Source organism: Seriola dumerili, unplaced genomic scaffold (assembly GCF_002260705.1).
Source record: "Seriola dumerili isolate Sdu_G_001 unplaced genomic scaffold, Sdu_1.0 BDQW01000807.1, whole genome shotgun sequence".
Classification (NCBI taxonomy): Eukaryota; Metazoa; Chordata; class Actinopteri; order Carangiformes; family Carangidae; genus Seriola; species Seriola dumerili.
In genome coordinates, this window is record NW_019175062.1 from 1,727,977 (window position 1) to 1,750,805 (window position 22,829).

At 40.2% G+C, this 22,829-nt stretch overlaps 1 protein-coding gene across 2 annotated transcripts in view; it reads left to right on the top strand.

The window, feature by feature from the left end:
- Positions 1–21,155, top strand: part of LOC111237072 (V-type proton ATPase 116 kDa subunit a-like) — a 35,270-nt gene extending 14,115 nt beyond the window's left edge. The window contains exons 18-22 of one of the 2 annotated variants that reach the window (XM_022766030.1): positions 1,731–1,931; positions 3,738–3,755; positions 7,008–7,125; positions 7,505–7,676; positions 19,695–21,155. In XM_022766030.1, the coding sequence (XP_022621751.1) occupies positions 1,731–1,931; positions 3,738–3,755; positions 7,008–7,125; positions 7,505–7,676; positions 19,695–19,788 (603 nt within the window). In that variant the 3' untranslated portion in view covers positions 19,789–21,155. The remainder of the gene's footprint in view (positions 1–1,730; positions 1,932–3,737; positions 3,756–7,007; positions 7,126–7,504; positions 7,677–19,694) is intronic. The other variant, XM_022766031.1, reaches the window with a different exon arrangement.
- The last annotated feature ends 1,674 nt before the right edge of the window (positions 21,156–22,829 follow it).

Here is a 22,829-nt window from a genome sequence, read left to right on the forward strand (position 1 = left end):
GTTCTCCCCGTATATTTATATATATCCAACAGATATTTATTACCTGAATTTTACCACAATACATGCATGAGATACAGCGGCCTCGAGCTCTGGTTGCTCTCACTGGTTGTGTTAAACCTCAAAGAAATGAAGCCCCATCAAAATGAAGGCCATTTAAATGGAGTTAGGGTCAATTCGCTGTTGAATGATATTTATAGCTTTGTAAATTTTATATTGATAACTGGCAGTTTCTAGATGGATCGCCAGTCAGTGTTTATTGATTTTTTTAATATTAGTTAACTGTATTTGCAGAAATTACTACTAAAAGACAAGACTAGATTGCACTCACTAGTGCAACAGGTCAAGCAGCTAAATCGACATCTGAAGATGAAATATTATACATGAAAATTATTGAATAGTACTTTGCATTACAACAGTAGTTAGTTTATCCATTCATCCATCTTTCAGGTGATCATTTGTCTGTTATTTGTTGATGAAATTGTCAACAAATACATTTACTTTTTGTTTTCAAGAGTTACTTTTTATTTTGTTTTTTTCTCCTTTTTTCATTGTGTAAAAGAAAGGTCATCAATAATTTTCTTTGACAAAATGAAGACTGGTGCCATAGCTCAAAGATCACGAGTTGAAGCACTGTTTTTCAAAATGGCTAGTTTACCTTAGCTGACCACTTTCTAGAACGGTAGAAGCAATATTTTATCACTCTCTGATTGTTGAATGTTAGCATTTTTCATGAGGCAGCAGTTTTTGTCTTCACCTGTCTTCCTGTCAGTGTCTACATAATTTGAACAACTTGAATGGCAAACATTAATGTTGATGTTGATTAATACTTTATTTCAATGCAGTATTAATGTATTAAATGATCAAAATAGCTATTTATTATGATTTCCAGGTCCAGATTAGTCACCAGAACTAGCTAACCTGCTGACAAGCACATAAAAACAGAGCGGTAACTACAGAACCAGACTAGATCAGGATGTAGCTGGTAGCTCAGTGAACCACCAGGACATTTTTATTTTAGTCACTTTAAACTACAGCTGTCATAATATCAGATTTTCACTACATGATTATCATCGCCAGAACAATTCACTGTAAAGATATTAAAACTTAAAAGAAAATATGAAGAAGAAAAAACAGTCAAATTCTTGAACTTTGTTTATTGTGTGATTCGTCTCTTTTTTGCCGACTCAAAAATTAGTGTAGGGAGGTGGAAAGAGAGTCTATAACTATAACTGTGCAACAGCACACAAAAAGAACAATTACACTTGTATGGATTAACACAATACCAATATTTAATTTTTTAAATATGATATGCAACTGTAGTTCAGACCAAAGTTTCCTACCTGCCATTTAAAGTTCACAGTTACAAGTTGTACTTCATAAAAATGTCTCTATGTCTTGTAAAGTCTTTAACTGCTGAGGGTGAACTCAACCAGTGAGATTATTTTACCCTCCAGTAAAGGATTGATGTTCCTAATCTAATAATTTACAGGTTTAGTCTGTAAAAAAAATATTATTGTACTAGCCAAGATTTCAGTAGCTGATTGTGTCACTGAACATTTTAATTTTTTGTTACTTTTTATTTATTAAAAGTAAAATGTCATGTTTGACTACCCCCGTCACTGTACTGGGTGCCCTGTTTTACTTGAAAAAATGAAATCAAATTAAGAAGAAAGCGTTGAACCTAAGGCTTGCTTTAAGCTAGACACAGCTCTTGTGGCTTTTGTATCTAGTCCCAGAAGAGGGAAGAAACCCCTGCAGAGAATCTAGAGCAGTCTTTAGAGCAAACAGGCGTGTCCTCATCATGCACCGGACTCACCCAACAGGGCACGCAGAAGTTCGGAGGAGTGCGGGTGGGTAACGGGCCCACAGAGGACGAGGCTGGCATCATGGACCACGACCAGCTCTCCCAGCACTCGGAGGAAGGAGATGAGGTGAGCCCGTTAAACATCACCAAACGTCAACTTCAAGCTTCCTTCCTCTTCCAGACCTTCATTTAGTTTAGTTTTTAACTGGATTGCGATGCTAACTACATTTAGCATCACAATCTAGACTAGATACAGACACAAAAGATTCATTGTAATTTGCACATTTCTGTAGGGAACTGTGTGCAAGCAGTGCAAAATTCATCTCACTCAGAATTGCTACTAAATAAAAGAGTTGAAAATAAATATACTAGAAGGAGTAGAAATAGGGAGTGATGCATGTAGATCTGCTAAAGGTTCATTTCTTTATTGTTGAAATAATTTTATTAGTTAATTGCTTTAGCCAATAAAATGTCAGAAATCGTGAAAACTCTTCATTAGAAATTCCTTGAGGTCGCTAGTTTTGTCTTAACCAACAGTCCAAATTAATGACATGAAGCTGGGAAAAACATTTGAGATTATTCTGAGTATTTGATGAATTACTTAAACCCTTAATCAAGTTTCAAAATTGCTGTATAATCATATCAGCACTTGACTTGAGGCACACTTTAATTCTGTTACTGATATTTATTCAATTTAGGATTTCACCTTCATGTATTGAAAAGTGTTTAGTTTGACAGTTTGTCATCATTAAAGATTTCCATGTTTTTCTTTTAGGGTGGTCATGCCATTCAAACAACTGCACTTTTCTAATTGCACTACAGTCACTATTTATAGGCTCACTAACAAACATGTATTCTCCTTTTATAAGCAATCATATCAGTTCAATGAGTACAATAGTTCACATCAATTTAGATACAGTGGTTCCAGAGTCAGACTGTCAAAGGCTTATCACTGAAAAACTACTAATTTGAAATCTGATGTATCAGTCCATTCACCAGCTGCCTGTTGTCCTTTCATATCAGAGGACAGTCATTCCTGGGTAGTAAGGAGAGATGGGGGTTAACGTGGGCCTAACAAAGTGCAGAGGGAAAGGGAGGGCTGGCATGGACTAGAGCCGATAAGAGATGGATTTTCCGTTTCAGAAATATAAACAGAAAGGTGGTTTTCATGAGAACCAGCAAGTGGAATATCTGAATTCTCTGGGGTTTTTTTCTTCTTTTTCTATGACTCAGAGGTTTGGTGTGTCCTGGATAATAAATCTCTGAGTGTTTATGTTTTGATAACATATTGCATAACTGTAATGTAATGAGACTGTATTTTGTCACCATTTTTCCAAGAATGTGATCTTCCATTCAGGCAAGACTTAGCAAAAGTTTATGGAATTTAATATTGCATACTGTTGAGAGCAGCACTGTAACACAATGATGTAGAATACTATAGAAAACATCCAGATACATTTGTTTGATGGGATATGAAAGAAAAGTCAACCTTCTCTTGTGCTTTATCCAGCTCTTCTGAATTGTGGATAATCATTTAAAGGAGCTATTTGTAAGTGTTGCTATTGCTACATAGCTAATGTTATCATTAGCAGCTGCTTATTTGCCAGTCTAGAAGAAACGTTGCAAGTTCGGCATCAAACTTCATTCCTTTACTCAACAACAGCTGTCTCCAGAGGTTAACTATTGTCTCTATCACCCCTTTTCTTCTAACCAGCTAGCATCAGCCTGTCGCCTCGTTTTCCGATAGCGACTCACTATAGCCTCCAATCTGCTGCGAAGATATAACGCTGATTTTGTCTGGTACCAGGACTCTAGTGTCTGCTAAAATAAACTGTAATAAACTCACTAAACAGTGATCCAAAAAGTAGGATAGAAACTGATACAGCAGTTATTGAATTCTGCCACTAATCTTTGACTTTTGTTTGCTTTCAAGCACTCAGAGGAAGAGCCGGTAAGAGCCTGAGTTTGGTATCTTCTTAGCATGTCTGGATGCTGTCTTGCTCATGTATCTATTTGTGCCTTTAGAAGAAAGTGAAAGTGAAGAAACGTTCTTTCTTTGAACTCTGGTTGTTCTTTCTAAACCACCTATACTCCTTAACTGTTACTCTCCTTAACTCCCAATGCAGCATTTTCCCTGACTGTGATTTGTCGAAATGAGGCAGAAGATCACTTTACTATAATTGGGAAAAACAACAGTTAAATTGTTTTATTTTGATTAGAAACAATGGGAACTTCCTCACATTTGTCATTGCTTCACACCTGTCACAAAGAGATGAGTCACAGTGTGAACAGATGTGAGATCAAGGAATCAGACTGCACAATATTTTTGCCTTTTGAGACGGTCACTGTATCAGATTAGGTACTCACAGAGTCCTAAATGATTAACGTGACTTGGCAGAGAGTTGTGGTGGAAGGCATGCTCCAGTCCACATGTACTGATCATAGTTTGTCATCTTTCACAATGTGTGTGAAAGACAAATCAAAGTCTCCCACATGACAGGGACAAGTCCACGTCAAAACACAGGAGACAAAGACCAAGACATATCTGAGTCAAAACACAGGAGACCAAGACAGGGTTAGGTAAAAACACACATTAGACTGAGACAGATACCCAAAAGACTGACATCAGTCCCAGTTAAAGTCACTCAGAATCTGAGATTAGTCTAAGTCAAAACACCCATGAGACCCTAACAAATTTAAGTTGAAACACTATGAAACAGAGACAAAGATTAGTCAAAATAGTCCAAATATTGTGACAAGTTTGAGTCAAACCAAAACATCCAAGAGCCTGAGTCAAGTACACTCAAGAGGTCGAGACTAGTCCAGGTCAATAAAGCAATCACAAGACAGATGTGAATGCAACAGCTCTGCTCTTGAAATATACCTTAATATAAGAGAGCATCTCAGACTTGTCTTGGTCTCCAGTGCTACAGCCCTGCCTTTGAAAGATTCTCGACTTTAAACACAGAGTCTAAGTTTTCTTCTTTTTACTGAACTGTTCATTTCCTCCATCACAGATCCAAAGTCTTCCCTCTTGTACACTGTAAATGTACGTTGTGAAATCACGCGACTGTAATGTGTGGTAACAACATTCTAATGGAAACCACTTGCGTCCATATATTTTGCCATTACAGCATGTTAGCCAGTGTTGTTTTCTGTCAGAGACCCTTTGAATGGGAACAATGAGCACTGCTTCCGTGAACTCTCTTTCACGAGTCCAAGGACAAAAGAGAAGCATGGAAAGAGGAAACCAGACCAGTGCCAAACCAAACCCAACAAGAGCAATGTAGAGCAGTAGACTTCTATGCCCCCCCCCTCCCAGCCTGCTTCATACAGGAAAGGCTAGTCTTGCTCCAGGATGGAGAGAACGGAGGAACTCTGTTGGCTTTACAATACACAAACAAGCCCCTGAACTCTGAGCCTGCTCGGGCCAGACATCTTTGCTCTTTGTTTTCTGCCTGACTACAGATAATGGCTCAGCCAGGGGTCAAAGGTCAAAGCAAGCACTCATTAAGATATTAAGAGAATTTCCATTTCAAGTCATTTCCACTGTTCATGCCATATGAACAGTAGAGATGTTATTATTGGGGACATTTTCAATAGCAGAGCTGGGTGATAATCTTTTTTTCAGGGTTGAATAGATAAAGTGTTTTTTAACAGATTATACACTACCGGTCAAAAGTTTGAGGACAACCCAATTTTTTACAGTTTTCTTTTTCACAGTTGGAGTCCAGTGAAAAAACTTGAAAATTTTTATGACACCAAAATGTCATAGGAAACAGTCCTTTTCAGGGACGAAGCTTTCCTGCAGCAGTGAAAGTTAATGCAAATAGTTCTTACAAACCCTCGCTCTGTACAAAGACAGTGTTGGAACAAACTGTGTTACTACTTACTTCAGCTGATGGGTGAGTCAAAATTTAGAACTGAGACATTAAATTATGTACATTTCATTAACAACTGTAAAATAGTGTTCTAAAACCTTTCAGTGTACATTCTGAAATTTGTATTGTTATTGTCTTGCATTCTGCAGTCAGCATGTTATGTTTAAGCTATACTTTCATTTTTATGTTTACACAATTGAAGCATGTTGAAACATATTTTCAGACAAAACACACACACACAGTGGCTTCAGAAAGTAGTCAGAACCCTTCAGTTTATGCACACTTTATTTGGTTTTAGATTTAATCGTAAATGGGTAAAATCCAAACTAAAAACCTTAATTCAGTACTTAGTCATCAAAGTAAATTTATTTGTAAAGTGAGATACTAAAGTGTTTACAGGGCAGGGTCTAATGAGAGACACCAGTGAGTTGCATAATGCCAATGACAGATCCAGTGTTTTTGGAGCTCGGCCTCTGCTTCTTGTTATATGTTCAGAGACATTAGGGAAATGCAACACTTGATCATTTTACTACCTCAATAATGTTCCTGTTTATGTATCATGCAGAATACAGATACAGTGTTTGTCTCTAAAAGCAGAGGAGGCAAAAGTAGTTCCAAAAAAGAGACACAATGGATGCATTGATGGCCTGAAGGCTTCTTAGCATTGAGGTTGTCAGTTAAATCTTTCCCCTTGTCACACTTGCTCCTCACTGCCACTACTGAGGTGCTCTCAAGCAAGATTAAAGGGCATTGGGCCCCTGCGATGTGCTTGATTTACTGCATGCACACATGGATTTACAGAAGGTTACTACAGTGCATGTGCAGTAACCATGCTGTCCAATTACTTGCTTAACCTGATTCCTCTGAGTAACTTGGTTTCTTTTATTCATGTAAAAGTACTGAGTGATACTTTTCCGGTTAAGTAAAGGTTTGACAAAATGTGTGATGAATACATAAACTGCTGTGCATCAGATGTGTCCTATGAAAATAGTATAAACAAGGTACTGAAATCATTCCCTCTCACTTTTGTCAGTTGCTCCCAATACAATGAGCAGCAACTTTACTATTTAGCATTTATAAACAGTAGATACTGTAAACATTTAATAAATAGTTGATAACACACGATAATGTTCTACTATAATGCCCCCCCCCACTCCTACCATCCACGCTTATATCTGCTACATTATAGTCCATTATAAACCATTTATTCAGTGTTTTTACACTGCCTGCTTATCAATGAGAAACAGGAGATCTTACATGCAAAACCTTGCTGCTGTACCCATGCTGTGTTGTGTTCTAACCATTGTGACTTTCCACAACAGTTTGACTTTGGTGACGTAGCTGTCCACCAGGCCATCCATACCATAGAGTACTGTCTGGGATGCATCTCCAACACAGCCTCCTACCTGCGCCTCTGGGCCCTCAGCCTGGCTCATGCACGTGAGTACAAACGCACATGCACCATGCACACAGGCATGCATACACATAATCTGTAAAATGTTATTTAAAGAGGTTGTAGATAAAGACCCTATTTGTCTGCAGTACATGTAGTAGATACATCAGAACATCAAATATTCTTTATGTGTTTATTTTAGCATAATCTTTATTATTTATTATTGTTTATTATTATTATTGAGTGGCAGTAGCTCAAGAGGAAGAGGGTCGGCAGTTATGGTGTGTGTGTGTGTGTGTGTGTGTGTGTGTGTGTGTGTGTGTGTGTGCGCGCGCGAAAGGATGAATGAGAGTGAATGTAAAGCAACTATATAAGTGCAGTCCATCTATGGTATGCTATAATGTTATTATCATTGTGTGTATGCAGAGCTGTCAGAGGTGCTCTGGTCCATGGTGATGCACCTGGGTCTGTCCTCCCGGAGCGGGGGCGGGTTCTTCGGCCTGTCCATCATCTTCTCGGCCTTCGCCACGCTCACGGTCGCCATCCTGCTCATCATGGAGGGGCTGTCAGCCTTCCTGCACGCCCTTCGTCTGCACTGGTTAGACCCACAATTATAATATACCCACACACATACAACCTACATGCATGCTACATCACCCATGCATAAATTCGTGATATGTACAGAGCATGATAGACTCTCATATGCCACATTGATAGAAAACATACACACAGTGAGCTGTTCTTCACCTCTTGAACCGGGTATCTCTGCCTGGGTTGCACTTCTTCAGTTTTACGTGTACATGAGGAATGTTAGCAACATGAAACATTCCTAACCCAGAGTGGTTTACCAAACTGTGAGCACGCAGGCCTCCAGATAATCTCACGCACCCCCCAGATCCATCACCTCCTAGCACCACCTCCACCCTGTTGATCTAGCCTGCACCACTGCAAACTACACTGACACACAGGGAGGACAAACAGTGTGAAGCTCAATGTAGAGAAGCCATGGAATATCCTGGAACAGGGTGATTACCACTCTGATGTAATAAAAGTGTATGTATTAACAGGTAGTAGAAGTAATTAGAATGTGTTAGAAGAAAACAGCTGTAATCATGAATCATATTAATGGGCATTTTAAATAGATGAGTATTATGAGCTTGTAGAGAACTGTGAGGAGGAGCTGCTGTTAAAGTGATGGATGGTAAATGTTCAGTATCCCAAGAGGGAAAACTCCCGTTCAGCGCAGAGTACATAATTATATGCATCCAGTGATTTATGAGCACATAAGGACTGTTTCACACACACTCTGGGCTTCTCTGTCAGATAGGTGTCTATAAACCATGTTAAAAAAAGTAGCAACATACTACAAGGGAGAGTGGTTACAAAAGATATTTTTTTATTTCACACTTATACCTCTAGTGGTATGCAGATAATATGTTAAAAATGAATCGGGAATCAGCTCTTTTACATCCAAAGTTCCTGTTTTACCTCGTCACAGAGCAGTGTGGTCAAGTGTTGGTCAGGAAAAACTGCATCAAGGTCAGAAAGTCACCAAAATGCATAAGAATCATTTTCTGGCCACTTTCAATAGCACAGATCAAAATGACTGCACTTAGGTCCTAATGAACAGAAGGTAATAACATGTCAAATCTGATGCATATTAACATGTGTTTGTAGTTGTTATTTTTGTATTGGAGTAACAGTTTACTCATGACAAATGGGTTGGAATCACAATTCTTGTAGAATAGTAATGATCAGAAAATACAGCTACTGTCCCTTTAAAGCTTCTCATTTTATAAAACATAAAAGGATTAAAGGAATAGTTTGACATTTTGCGCAAAACATTTTTTCATTTCACCTTTAATCTCATGTCTGTGTGTTAGGGACAGGCTTGGAGTCAGGATGTGGTTAGCCTAGCTTAGCATACAGACTGAGAAGCAGGGGGAAATAGGTAGCCTGACTCTGTCCAAGTTCAAAAATACACTCACCAACATTTCTAAAGCTCACTGATTAAAAACGTTGAACTCATTTGTTTAATCTGGACATGAACTTAATTTGAAATTTTACTGATTTACATATTGTGTAGTATTTACTGAGAAGCAGCAGTGTTTACATCCATCCAACACTTCAGTGCAGAATCTCAGGCAATAATGCAGGTCCTCAGATAAACGGTTACCAAAGGTTTTGAATTCAGTCTTAAATGCCAGGCTGTCAAACCTACCACCTCACTGTGAAGACGACGAGGAACTCACAAAGTCACTGCATCCAGCTGCTGTTCCCCTAGAAAGACAGAACAAGATACATCAAGCATGTAACTCCCGCTGAAACCACAACTTGTCATTTTTACAATTCTGTTTTTGTACGTACATATGACATGTTAATTAACTAATTGACAGGCGTATTTTTGAACTTAGCTCTTTCCCCTGCTTCAAGTGTTTACACTAAGCTAGGCAACCATGTCCTTATTACAGCTCCAAATTCATATTGATATTGATCTTGACAACGAAATGCTCCTGTATTTGTGTACCTTTTATGTATTACAGAAGTTGTAGCTGTGCTGGTTAAAAATATTAATTGAGATATTAGGGTTGAACCAAAGGAAGGATGTTATTCACAGGCCTTTCTGCTGTGTGACATACAGTCTCAGTCTTATTACAGTCTTATTTGTGGGAAATTAGAGTCGATATTAACAAGTGCACCCTGCTGCATCTCTGTTTTACAGTTTATTAGTTTAAGAAGCAAAAGCAACAGGTTTATTTTCTTTAATCCTTCTGGTCTGGTTCCTGATAATAACACAGAGCTTTGTGTCATGGTTCTGAGATCGACAAAATGCAGGGAGAAATATCTTGTGTGTTTTTGTTGGACAGAGGTATGCTGTTAATGCTTAACTGCTGCTCTTGGGGCTGATTGTTGTAAGTAGGTTTAAGTGGAAACGGCCTGTCGGTCTTGTGTATGTCTGTCTTTCCTGTAAACCAGTGGAAAGTGATCTGACCACCTCTGAAAGACCAGCACAGCTGTCTTTTGTCCAGACTGTTCTTCCAACACTGTATTGTGTTGCATAGTCATACCTATCTGCTTCACACAAGGGCCAGCCTTATGTTCCAGACTGGAGATCATACTGTAAATAAGCTGTCCAGGCAGGTGTAATCAGCTGAGTTGAACCAGAGGTTTTATTAACACATTCAGTGTAGATTGGGTAAAACTGACTCCAGGCCAAACACCACATCAAGAAAAATACTTTTAAGGAATGGCAGTACTTCCTGATGATAGCAAACACCTGTGGGATTACACAAACATGTTTGAAAATGTAACCTGTTGCTGGATAATGTGAAAAAAGTAATGTTTTGATTGAAGGTTTACGTATGGAACACATTTCTATATATATTGAATTAAAAAATCCCATGGGCACGCATGATAAAGGTTTAAAAAGAGGTGGTCTTCACAATATGAAGGTCCACTATGATGGTTAGCTCTGGTCTTAAATTGCAGCTCAACTGTGAATGTTTGCTGATGTTTAGAAGTGATTTGGACAAGATGCCCAGTGAGCCTGTCATAAACTTTTATTGACACTCAGAAGTGGTCTTGTAAAGAAATCTGGATGTTGACCATGTTCACCATCTGTCCACAGATGATCAGAGCAGGGACATCTAATAGTGAGGCTGTCATGAATGCCCATTGATGGTCAAAGGAAAAGGTTGTGGACCAAACCTGTAACGGGGTGTGGTAGGACCCAATTGCAGCACAACCAAACAGGTGAATAGTTGTTAATGACTTATTAATTACTTATTGATTCTCTCAGCAGGCAAATAGTCAGTACACTTACAGCTGAGAGTACATGGATAGGGTGAACCCCAGGAAGCAGTTGTTTGCGGGAGTCAGGAATAGGCCAGGAGGTGACGGCGGAGACCTTTGCCAGTTCTATCTTACCGCTGCCTTGTGCCACGATGTACCCCAGGAAGGAGACGGATGAAGCATGGAACTCACACTTCTCACCTTTGACGATCAGGGAGTTCTCGAGGAGTTGTGGAGCACTGACTGGTCGTGGTGAACATGTTCCTCCCGGGTCTTGGAGAAGATTAGGATGTCATCGAGGTACACGAAGACGAAGCGGTTGAGTTTGTCCCTAAGCACGTCATTCACCAGGGCTTGGAAGACCGCAGGGGCGTTGGTGAGTCCGAAAGGCATTATGAGATATTCGTAATGCAAAGGTCGAGCTTGGTGAAAATGATGGACCTCTGAAGCAGTTCAAAAGCTGACGAGATAAGAGGCAGAGGGTACCGGTTCTTTATGGTGATGTCGTTCAAACCCCGGTAGTCGATGCAGGGTCTCAGAGTCATGGGAATCTGGACTGGTACGTGACTGTGCCCAAATGGGGGCCGTCGATGGCCCGAGCTGGAACCGGGTGAGGTAGAGGAACCTGCTCGAACCCCAGCTGCTGAACCAGCCCCTCGTCAATGATACAGGCGTCCACCCCAGAGTCTATTAGGGTGGCCAGGGTGTGGGGACCATCAAGAAGGATGAGCCGGACTTGGAGCAGCAGTCTTTGGTTGCGGGGAGGTTTGACGGTTGTTGGGCTTTTACTGGGTACTTGTAGACAAAGTGACCTGCCTGCCTGCAGTACATGCACAGGTTAGACTGGCAGCAACGTTCCCATTCCTCTGGGGTGAGGGAGGTGCGGCCCAGCTGAATTGGCTCGGACTCCCCCTCCCCCTTTCTGCGGCAGGCGAAGAGGAACCCCCTGATGCTTCTCTCATCTGGATACAGAGATCGATCCGGATGACCAGATCAATCACCCTGTCCAATGTGGAAGGAATATCGTGGGAAACCAGCCTGTCATTAATGTAGTCAGCCAGACCGTGGAGGAAGGCGTCACAGAGGGCTGCAGAATTCCATTCGATACCAGGAAGTCAGTCCGGAGAAGAACGCTGGAAAATCTTGCATGGATACAAAGAACAATCTGGCAAGGAGCGAGTGAACCGGGGACGCATATATACTGGCTTGATTGGAGATGGAGTGCAGCTGGGGGCAACAGGTGAAGACACTGAGGCTGATGCGGAGGAGTGGCAAAGTGGAGAGTGAGACAGAGGGTGGCAGGGTGAGTGGAATAACACTGAGAAGCAGAGCAGGCTGACATCAAATGAACGCAATGTGCACGTCCATGTGAGGATGAGTGTTTGCTGGGATTGGCCACTGTAAACAGTAGTTGTCATTTGATTTTTAAGGATCTGGTGATATTCTATATTTTTCTTATTGTTAACAAATCACATCCACAGTATATAAAGATGGATGTAGCCTGATTAGCGCTTTTGAAGCTCAGGGTGTGCTGCTTCGGCATCATCATCTTGGTTGTGCCTGACTCCTGGTTAATCCAAAAATACTCTCTAGAGGATTACTGTGGTGGGGTGTGTGTGGAGCTGAGATTTCGGTGCATGCTGGTTTGTAGCAAGCATAAGTTCACCCACCTGTCACTAAGGTTTAATTAAGCAATATCACACTCGAGATCGTGATGTTATACTGAGTATCAGCATGGCTGTGATTCGGTCAAAGGCAGCAGAAGACAATCACAGCCGTGCTGATATTCAGTACCATATCACAACCTCAGTGTGATGTTGCAGTTCTGTGAGCACCATATTAGTTAGATAAGCAACCACAGATTATGATTTGTTTGTTTATTTCATCATTTATTTGGCTACACCAACACAAATAGTTCCGCAACTGGACTGGTACTGGACTAAGCAACACATAAACATTTTCCTGACCTGCACAGTGCACACTAGCTTGCTACTCTGTCTACACGTTACCTCAGGTGTGTGCTGAAGTATCCAGACTTCTTCCTTCATCCTCTCCTGACGATCAGACATCATCGAATTCAAATGTTATTTCTGGAAATATTTTCATCTTTGTAGAGTTTGTTACAATCTAAGATAGTTAATGGCCGTTAATGTGACGCTAATTAACGGTTAATAGAACACCTGTGTAGCGGAGTGATACATGTAGTTGAAAGTCCCAGTGCTGTTGTACTCTATATCAGCACTCATGGAATGACTCTCGTCCAATCAAGTTCTTTGGTCGGAACTAAATGTTGTATAATCCAAAATACTATAGAGGATTAATCTGCCACTGAAAATAGTCGCCAACAAACACACTATTCGCCTCCTGTTTGAGTGACATTCATCCAGCTGGTTTTGGAACTTTTTTTCTTTGGAGTTGCTGACAGTAAGAAAAATATAGCGAATTCCAAGGTTTATCCTTAATGCTCAAATGTGATATTGGTACCAGCTTCTAAAATCCAGTACTGGTCAAGCTGTGGTGCTTCAAAGAGGAAACAGAGAAATCTGTCGACCAGCTTTAAAATGGAATTTAAATTAGACATGATATGAACGCTGAGTGAAAAAGTGAGCTGCAGATGAAGGACACCCCCTGAGGCAAGAGCCACACAGGAGGGAGCTCAGTGCTGCAGCACAAAGTGACTCTATCAATTAACATTTCTAACGTGAGTCAATGCAGTGAGAGGCTGTAATTGTACTAGGCAGCTCCTAGTGCTGCTCCCGTGTGTGTTACTGTATGTTATTACAGCAGCAGCGTGTCGGCTCAACAGGTGTCTGCTAAGGTTAAAAAGAGTAGTGGAGTATTTTTCACAGAGGTGAGTGAATGGGAATGTTCAAAGTAAACAGCATTCAAGCCGGAGCCTCTTCTCTGCAGTCCACTCTTCACACACACATGCTGATGAGTTATCTGCACAAACACACACACACACACATACACACACACACACACACACACACACACACACACACACACACCAGAGTAAGTCAAGTGTAGTGTGGGTTAGGTACAAGCATTTTTTCCACCTCTACAACTGTGTGGAGAAGCAGAGGAGAGGATCGCTCATTTCTTTCCTCTTTTTAAGTGTTGCCCTCTCACAGCTCAGGCAGGCCAAATATTTGCCACAGCCGGGAGACATTCCTGGACACTCCCCTCTCTCGCTGAGGCCAGGAACCAGCAGGAACTAAAAATCCACTCTTAGTTTTTTCCTCCTAAATGAAGATGTCAGCAGTTGTCAGGATTTGAGGGTTACTATATCCTAACTGTGAATGCTAGTGAATTTAGATTTTGCCGTAGTGTTGCTATAGTGTATAACATCACTGACAGAATAAGCAGTGCTGCCATTTTATTGCAGGTGGATCACAAGGTGAGGTTTGTCCTACAGTCTGGTCCAGAATCAAACTGGCTCATATCAAACTTAGTTCATTTAGTTATCTTAATTATCTTATCTTATTATCTTTTTAAAACAATTTTATTACAAATTTCTCCCATTCAAATCTTCCATTTAAAAAGTTGTTATTTAAAAATCATTGTGTGTTATTCATCATTGGAAATCCCTAAATGTCTTCAAAGTCCAGTAAACATGAACCAGTCCATTTACTATTACACGTCAAAATGCCTGCTGTGAAAAGGCCTTTCAGTCCTTATATCATTAAACCAACAGATTATGTAAATAATTTGAATGATAACTAGCCTACATTTAAAAAAAAAGATTCAATTTTTCCTCTGAAGATCCTTGACCTTGTGTTTAGAGCTTTAAAAAGCATCTCATAGGTGCTAACCAGTGATTATAGATGGTCTCTGGGGCCGGTTTCACAAACAAACTTTGACTGTGTCTTAGATAGTACAAATAGTCACACTTCAGGTAGACTGAGTCTTAATTCATCCCTTACACAGAAAGCAGTTTAGTTCTTGATTATCTTAAGTCAGACTATGGTAAAAATGAATTCTTGGTAAATAATTTTTTCTAAATAAAAAAAATGGCCGACCGAGAAACTGCATCTGCTCAGCTCTGTTTAGCCCAGCAGAAAATGTTTGTCGTTAGGAAGAATTCAACAGTTGAAGAGTGAATGAAGAGTGGAAAGAAAAATCTGATTTGGAAAAAAAATGGCCTCTGTCTCTAAAAACTCTTTCCCTCCTCTTTGCTCTCTCCATAACAATGTTAGCAAACTGCAAATTATGAGCCATGTTTTCTGTTTCTTGTTGTTGGGTGGTACTGGTCAGTGCAGGTATCATCAATTGTTACCATGGTAACACTGGTCTTAGGCCTGAGTCAGCCTCGGGCTAAGGTGTCTAATGTTTTTGGATTAAAAAACGAAACAGGCCCCTGGTGTCCAATGTGAACGACCTTTGACCTCCTCTCAGTCATGCTGTGAATGGTTTTGGTCTTGTGGCTGTTCTAGGTACTCACTTCATCTGTCTCAGGGTCTTGTGTTTTTAAACTAGCACACATCACCCAGGACCAGTTGTGTTTGGCACACTGGTTGTGGTAGATGTTTTTTCTTTCTATTCGTTGTTTGTTGCAGAAATACCTTAAGAGAAATATATATATATATTTGTGTTGTTACCATTCTCTGTTTAACCTCCCTGTGAAAAACACTCGATCAAACATTAGTTTAAAAGTTCATTTTCAGTATGACATGAACATTACTTCTCCAGAATGAGCAGGCAGCACATCAGGGTCCAGTTTTATTGGTAGAGATATGAGAGGAGGTGTCACTGACAGACTGCTCTGGCTCTCAGCAGCCATATTTGGTCACACAGCAGTCTGAGGTTGTACAGACCATAAGGCTGTATTCCTCTTAAGTGTCCCATCCACTGACTTTCACAGCTCACCTCTACAGGCTGCTGTCATCTCTGCATGTGCAAATGTCTGACATGTTAAACAAGAAGCTACAGTTAAGGGATTCAAAAAGTCTCTGATTGCTGCTAGCTCACTGCTCAGCCTCTGGTCTTTTCACTGTAGAACAGGGAGTTGTTAAAGCAGAAATGTTCAGAGTGGGTTCCTGCATGTGGAAATCAAAAAGTTCCACTTGGGTTTCCTCAATGTCACACCTTCCACTGCAGCTACAGAGTTTACCTGAGGTTTAACCAGAGCAGGTTCAGAGAGCAGGTGTTGGTTTATGAGGGTATATTCTGTTACCACTTTGTAATAGCCCCACTAGATCACGTTAAGCCTTTTACATTTTAAAACTCTCATTGACTTCTGTTTATCATTTCTTCTTGGTAATAATGGAGTTAGACAAGTTTCTAATCCACAAATAAACACTCATGGTCTTCTAACCCTAATAATCTACGATCTCTAAGAAGATAAATTTGTGGTTTTAAGAACCAAAAACTCAACGTAGTTTTACATCTCCTCTCTCAGGTTTCTCTGTGGAGCTCTAGTAACAACAGGTCAGTGAGCCAATCAGAAAACAGGAGGCTCTGAGCCTTTCCTCTGATTGGCTGACTTTTCTGAGTGATCCAATAAAAATATAGTAGATTTCAGGTAAACACTCAGAGAAACCAAATCCTGTAAGGTTGGATGGTGGGTCCAGGTGGGCGGGGCTTGGGGCATGGCTGAGGGCGGTGACTGCTTTGTTGTGACATCACAAAGTTCCAGAAGTCCTGACGGCTGGTTTTAAGGCTCAGTTTCTGAATACAGGCTGTGTGCATTTCTCTGTGGACTGAGGCTTTGATACTTTCACAGTATTAATATAGAACATAGACCTGCTTTATAATCAAACAACACATGGACATCTATCTTTATACTATACGGGACCTTATATAACACATTCATTAAAGGTTTCAATCATCAGAGCTCCAGTTATAAACACCATTAAACCTAAAAAGTAATTAAAATGGGTTTTAATCCATCAAGTTTGCAGTTATACATATTAATGAGTCTGATAAATGGATTTTGGTCAAATGGTCCAAATCAGTTGATGGGATTGGCAACCAGGCAAACTAGATGTTGTTCTTATTAATGCTTATAACAGATTAATTGAGTTTTAGTACATCATTTAAACTTTAGCCATTAGTTACAACTTATAAACCCCTATAAACCCTTATTGAGGGCACATAACTAGAAAGTGACACATTAATTTATAATAATATATTATAATATAATATAGTATAGTATAGTACATAGTCTTGCTGAACAGAGTATGTTCAAATTCCTGTATGGGCAGTGTAACCATCAGACTCATCCCATTGGAAACCCATGGAAACAACACTCATGTGTTTGCTGTGATGAACCAGTACAGAATGATCAGAATTTTTAATGTTGACACAAAAGCATCTGTAGAATTAGTCCAGTTTGTTCAGTCCACTCACAATCATGGCTGATGTTTTATTAAAATCACAAATCTGACAGCTGCTGTTATGTAGTGCTGACAAGATATTTTTTATCATCTATATTTTTCATGTTTTTTATCAGATATTTCAAATGGCTGGGCAGAGAATAACTCACTGTTGTGAGGGAGGATTTTACTTTAATGGAATGTGCCCTGCCTTAAACACATAGGAGCCAAATTAACTTTATGATCTTGGTTGTTTTCTCCCTCATGAGAATGAGATTACTATCACTAAAAGTGCAACACTGCACTTAAGTCTTCAGGTCAAACATGCCAGCTGGCCAACTCCTGGTTACTAGTGGACTTTCAGGCCATCTGCTGGTGTGTTCCTGTCATGTGTCATCTGTGATTGGACTGGGAAAGTCAAAGGAATTTTAAAGTAGGACAGAATGGTGAAATTACCTGATTAGAAAAGAGGGGTTAGAGGCTCAGGAGGCACAGTGGGTTGTCTGCTAATCGGAAGGTTGGTGGTTCGATTCCCAGCTCCTCCAGTCCGTGTGTTGAAGTGTCCCAGGGCAAAATACTGAACCCCAAATGATGCACCATCAGTGTGTGAACAAATACTATGTGAATGGGTGAATGTGACCTGCAGTGTAAAGAACTTTGCGTGGTTGGTAAGACTAGAAAAGCACTACTATATCTACTTATCTACCCAGACAGATACACTGTGAAAAATAGTTATTAAGAGTCCAAAGATCTTGGTTGGTCCACCAGTTTGATCCTGCATGAAATATTGTTAATATCTATTAACTAATGGATGAATTGTCATGAAATGTGGTGCAGACATTCATGTTCCCTCAGGATGAACTGTAACGACTACTGCCATCATCAGGTCAAGATTTCATTTTGTCCAGTGCTTTGGTTTATGACCAGATACGTGCAAAACTAATAATGATCCCATCAGCCCCACTTGTACTCTGTGTTTACTGCTAATAAGCAGTGGTTAGCATGCTAATATAGCACCATACAGTAAACAAAGATGGAGATCATGGTAAACATTAGCTGCTTTTATCGCTCTTGCAGTTTGGTTTTCTTTACAATCAGCTGTGCAGCCTGACAAAGATGCTAACATGGCTGTAAACTCATAAGGGTTCAGTATGTTTCAAACTAGTTTATATGAAGCTTCATTCAAACACACACCTGTTTCCTCTAACTGCAGGTAATGATGATGCACCATCACAGAGAGCAGAGAGACAGCAGTCCACACAGTCTCTCCTCACAGATATTCATGGTGTTGCACTCTGTTAACCAAAAGAGAAGTTATATGAAGAATGACAAAAGAGAAATTTTAACCCTGCATACTCATAATCATCCGACACACACACTCCATCAGGTGGGTGTTATGTTTGCTCTCTGGCGTTCTTATGGAGTAGGGATAACAACACCAGCGTTACTGGAAACTGGTGGCCTTTATTCAGCCATAGTGGGTCTCAAAATGGCCCCATGCAAAGAAGTCCATCGAAGAACCCCCCTACATGCAGGCTACTGGCAGAGGCCTCAATTTACAGATGTCCCATAAACACCACACATTCAGTCCGTATTCACTAGCAACAGCACACATTATTGGGGGCCCCACGAGGGGTTTTGAGGCAACAGCAGTGCAGTGTATAGTGTCTTTGTTTGTTTGAAACATACTGATGCCTTTAGTCTTTCATTTAGTTTGTTGCTTGTTTGTTATATATTTGCTGGTGGAAGGATAAAGGTCAAATATGTCGACCAATGTGAGGATAATATCAGATAAACACAGGTTTCTGGGCGTGTTTGAAAGCGTCACCAAGGCTCACTGTCCAGTCGCAGTCATTAAACAGACAGTGTTTCAGCTTGAGAATAATATTCTTCAGTTCACACTGACAAAAATAATAATCAGTAATAAGCACTCAAAGGTTCTGTAGACGATCGTCACTGCCACTAGATGTTGCACTAGAACACCAGCATCTGGTGTTAAGCAAGGTGTTAAGAAGCCCAGTCAAAGTGTCCACTAAGCGCACGAGAAACACATCTGAATAAAGTTACTCTGTGAACACGAAAGCCAACAAAGAACAATTCTGCCACAACCATTAGCCCATGCCGCATAGCATTGCCGTGATATGCACCACAACAATGCTGACAGTTAGCCAGCTAGCGATAGCAACATTTGCCAAACAAATTCAAAATAAGCGTAACAGCAAACATTTAACAGCAGGTACTCACATGCACTAACATGCACACGTACGTGCACTTACATTGCAAAACACACAGAGGAGGTGTTACTTAGTTCTCTGCTCAGGACACTATGACTACACTATATCTTTACATAGAAAATAGTTGTTGGCTGCTATATTATTATGTTAATCTTGTTTACAGAACCTATAAAAATTGGGGGTTAAATAATTGGGGTTTTTCATTGTTACTATTACTTACTTACTTATTAAACCTGACCTCTAATTTCTTCCTGTTGCACCTTTTTCTTTCAGGGTGGAGTTCCAGAACAAGTTTTACTCGGGCCAAGGGTTCAAGTTCGTCCCATTCTCATTTGAGAGCATCCTGGAGGGACGACTCGACGAGTGATCGAGCCTCCACCCCTCCAGCATGACTCTCCAGCCTTCCCCTCTCCTCAGTGTATGTGTTTGTGTGTGTGTATACAGCCTTCTGTCACCCTCTAGTGGTCATTTGTGAAACCTCAGTGTGTAATAGGTGTAATGTCATCTTAAAGAGATGTTTTTCCAGTGCACCAGTACCAGGTTATTCCCCACACTGGAGCTTCTATTGCTGTGACACAGTACCATCACTGTACTGAGAGCTCAGCCCTGTCACCACCACTGTCCTAACATCTCCTTCACCTACAACAAGGCTTTTCACTCTATAATAAATCTGTTCAGGAGATCCTGTAACACCGATTATATTTTGAAAGTATAGTCATCAAATGTCATTAGGTCTTAATTTACAGAACTTAAACTTTCATCAATCTTCATGATTATTAAATGCTCATGTTTCCATCACATTCTGGATAGCTTGCTGTCAAAAGAGTGACTGCTACAGATCTCAGACATGACAAAAATGAAGACCTAAGTCGCAATAAGCTGTAATGTGCTGTTTGTGCAGCATCGCTGTGAACTGTACTTTCACCATGAAATAACATGAGCACATCTGGAGCTGTAAGACCATGACTCAACATTTGGTGATATTTGTAACATGACTGAAAGGCAGTGTGATTCTTCCCAGTATATGAACATTCAGAATGTTAAAAACTCAATGTATGGATTCCAATGGATGTAGTGATTTGTTGCTGTCTGACCATGAAGTAGTGAAAGGAACACAGCTTTTCCTTGATGAGTGGAGCCTTTGTGATCTGTGGCATCCTTGTGCTCCTTCTGTGTAAATTGTTGTAAAGTGGTTAAAGAAGTGAACTGATGCATTGAAGCCTGAAATGTCTAAAAGTTCATTTTGTGGAATCAACTGCAGTTGCTTCATAAATATGAAGTATAATGTCACTCCTTGTCCATCCTTTGTGATAAATGTACATTTATTTTCTCTACATATCTTTAATTTTGAAGGATGCTTTGCATTCTCATCAAAGTAGCCTTCGACATGTGGACGGTCAGCACACCCATCAAGGGTTAAATGAAGTGAACATGTAAAGTGGGCTGTGCTGCACTGAAACATCTCTTCCAATCAAACTGAAGAACAGTTTGGACACAGTAACAATCATGTTTGGCTGATAATCAAAGCTATTGATAGTGAATTTGATTTTCTTTGTTTTGTTTCAGAAAACATATTTTATAAGTGTTGTTTGAAATGTTTCAGATCATTTGTATTTAGATGTTGATGCAGAGTGTGTGAAGAGAGCCTCTACACATCAAATGCAGCTGGTGTTGGTCAGTGACTGGTGACATGAAGGTCATGTGTTTGTGGTCAATAATAAACAGAGACTTGGGGATTCATCTTGTGTCCTGTTTTTTTCTCTCTCAATCTCTGGGTAAGAGCAGGCAAATGCTCTGGACCCTCAGACCCCCGAGGGCCCCAAGCACCACGGGTTTGCTGTGTGCCAGTTAGGTTATATTAATAGATATTTAGCTCAGCTCATGATTTGCAGTTTGATATAGTAGTCACTATATGTAGAGATAGATGGTTCTGTATCCAGCAATGAGGTGTCCCTCCTATAGTTGTTTTATTTTTGATTTTTGAGTTTCTTCCGGTGGTTTCTTTAAGTCCTCAGTGACGATGTTTTCCTCCAGTGAATTAATAATAGATCATTGTGGTCTAATGATCAAATGCTGAACTTTCATGGCCTTCGTTCTCTGACCCTCGGTTTTGCAGCGTGCTGGTTTTTCTTGGACCTCAACAAACTTCAGATTTTAAAGCTGCACCTCTTATAACTGAAACTAAATCAGGTCCCCAATCTGACTGTTTAGGTTCAACAGATACCCTCTAAATAGGTGAATTAAAATCAACCATAGATGAGGACCATGCAGCACGCTGAGACACTGAGCTTCACTCAGTGCAAGTTCAGTCTAATCTGTAACTGTTCAGTCTAGCACAGTATATGAGCCCCTCACAGGTGCTTCAGATTACACAAGTCAAGCAGACACCCTGGGTTGGAGCCGCTCTGCCTCAATGTGTACTCCCTCCAGAATGCCTGCAACATGTACCGCGCTGACTACGGTACTTTACGGTTGAGAGGAATACACCAGTACGTTTTGCTTCTTTGTAAAAACATATAGTTTCAATCTAAATAAAAGATGTTAGGCAGTCTTGTTTTACTTCAGTGCACATAATTTTACAATGGTAATAACACACCACAAACGGAGTAACACACCCTCAAATAAATTAGTTTAGCTGCTCTTTGATTTGTAAAGTTCTTCTATCAGCAGATACTGTGCATATAATATATGAATTCAGAGGAGTCATTTCTTTAGTAATAATCAAGCATTTATTTACATCAAATGAGGCACTTATAATCAGTGATAATAAAAAAACTGTAGGATTCACTGGATCCATAAAAAAAAATGTGAATCACAACATAGATATGTTTGCAAGACTAAATGCCCTGTCCAGTTGTTTTAGTCGGTACAGGTATCTAGCCTATAGGAGCTTTGTGAGCTGGTGCTGGGGCTTCCGTGGTCGCAGAATCTTAGTCGTCATTCCAGCCTGCGTGGTCCTACGTGTCAGTGCCAAGTTTCCTGACGCCACAGGCCGGTACGTGGGTTTCAGACTGGCCCATGATAGAACCGGGACACATAGCTGGATATGACCTCCTCCTTCTCAGGCCGCTCGAACTGTGCAGTGAGGTCCTCTGGGATGGGGATGGCCAAAGCAGCTTCTGTGTATGGTCCCAGGTCAACAAAGACTTTTTCAAATATGAGGTCCACCACATTCCCTGTTTGATAAAACACAAAAGATTTTGTTTACATTTTTCACTTTTTTGTTGTTTTTTTACAAAACAATGACTGAAAGTCTGTTTCTAACTACCTCCTGACATTTTCTTTACTGTATTTTGTTGTTGGTGGAACTGTCATAACATTATACGTGCAATACTTAATACAATGTGTACAAAACATTTTTTGGTTGAAAAATAAAATAATATAACACTTATAGAATGTCGGCTCAGT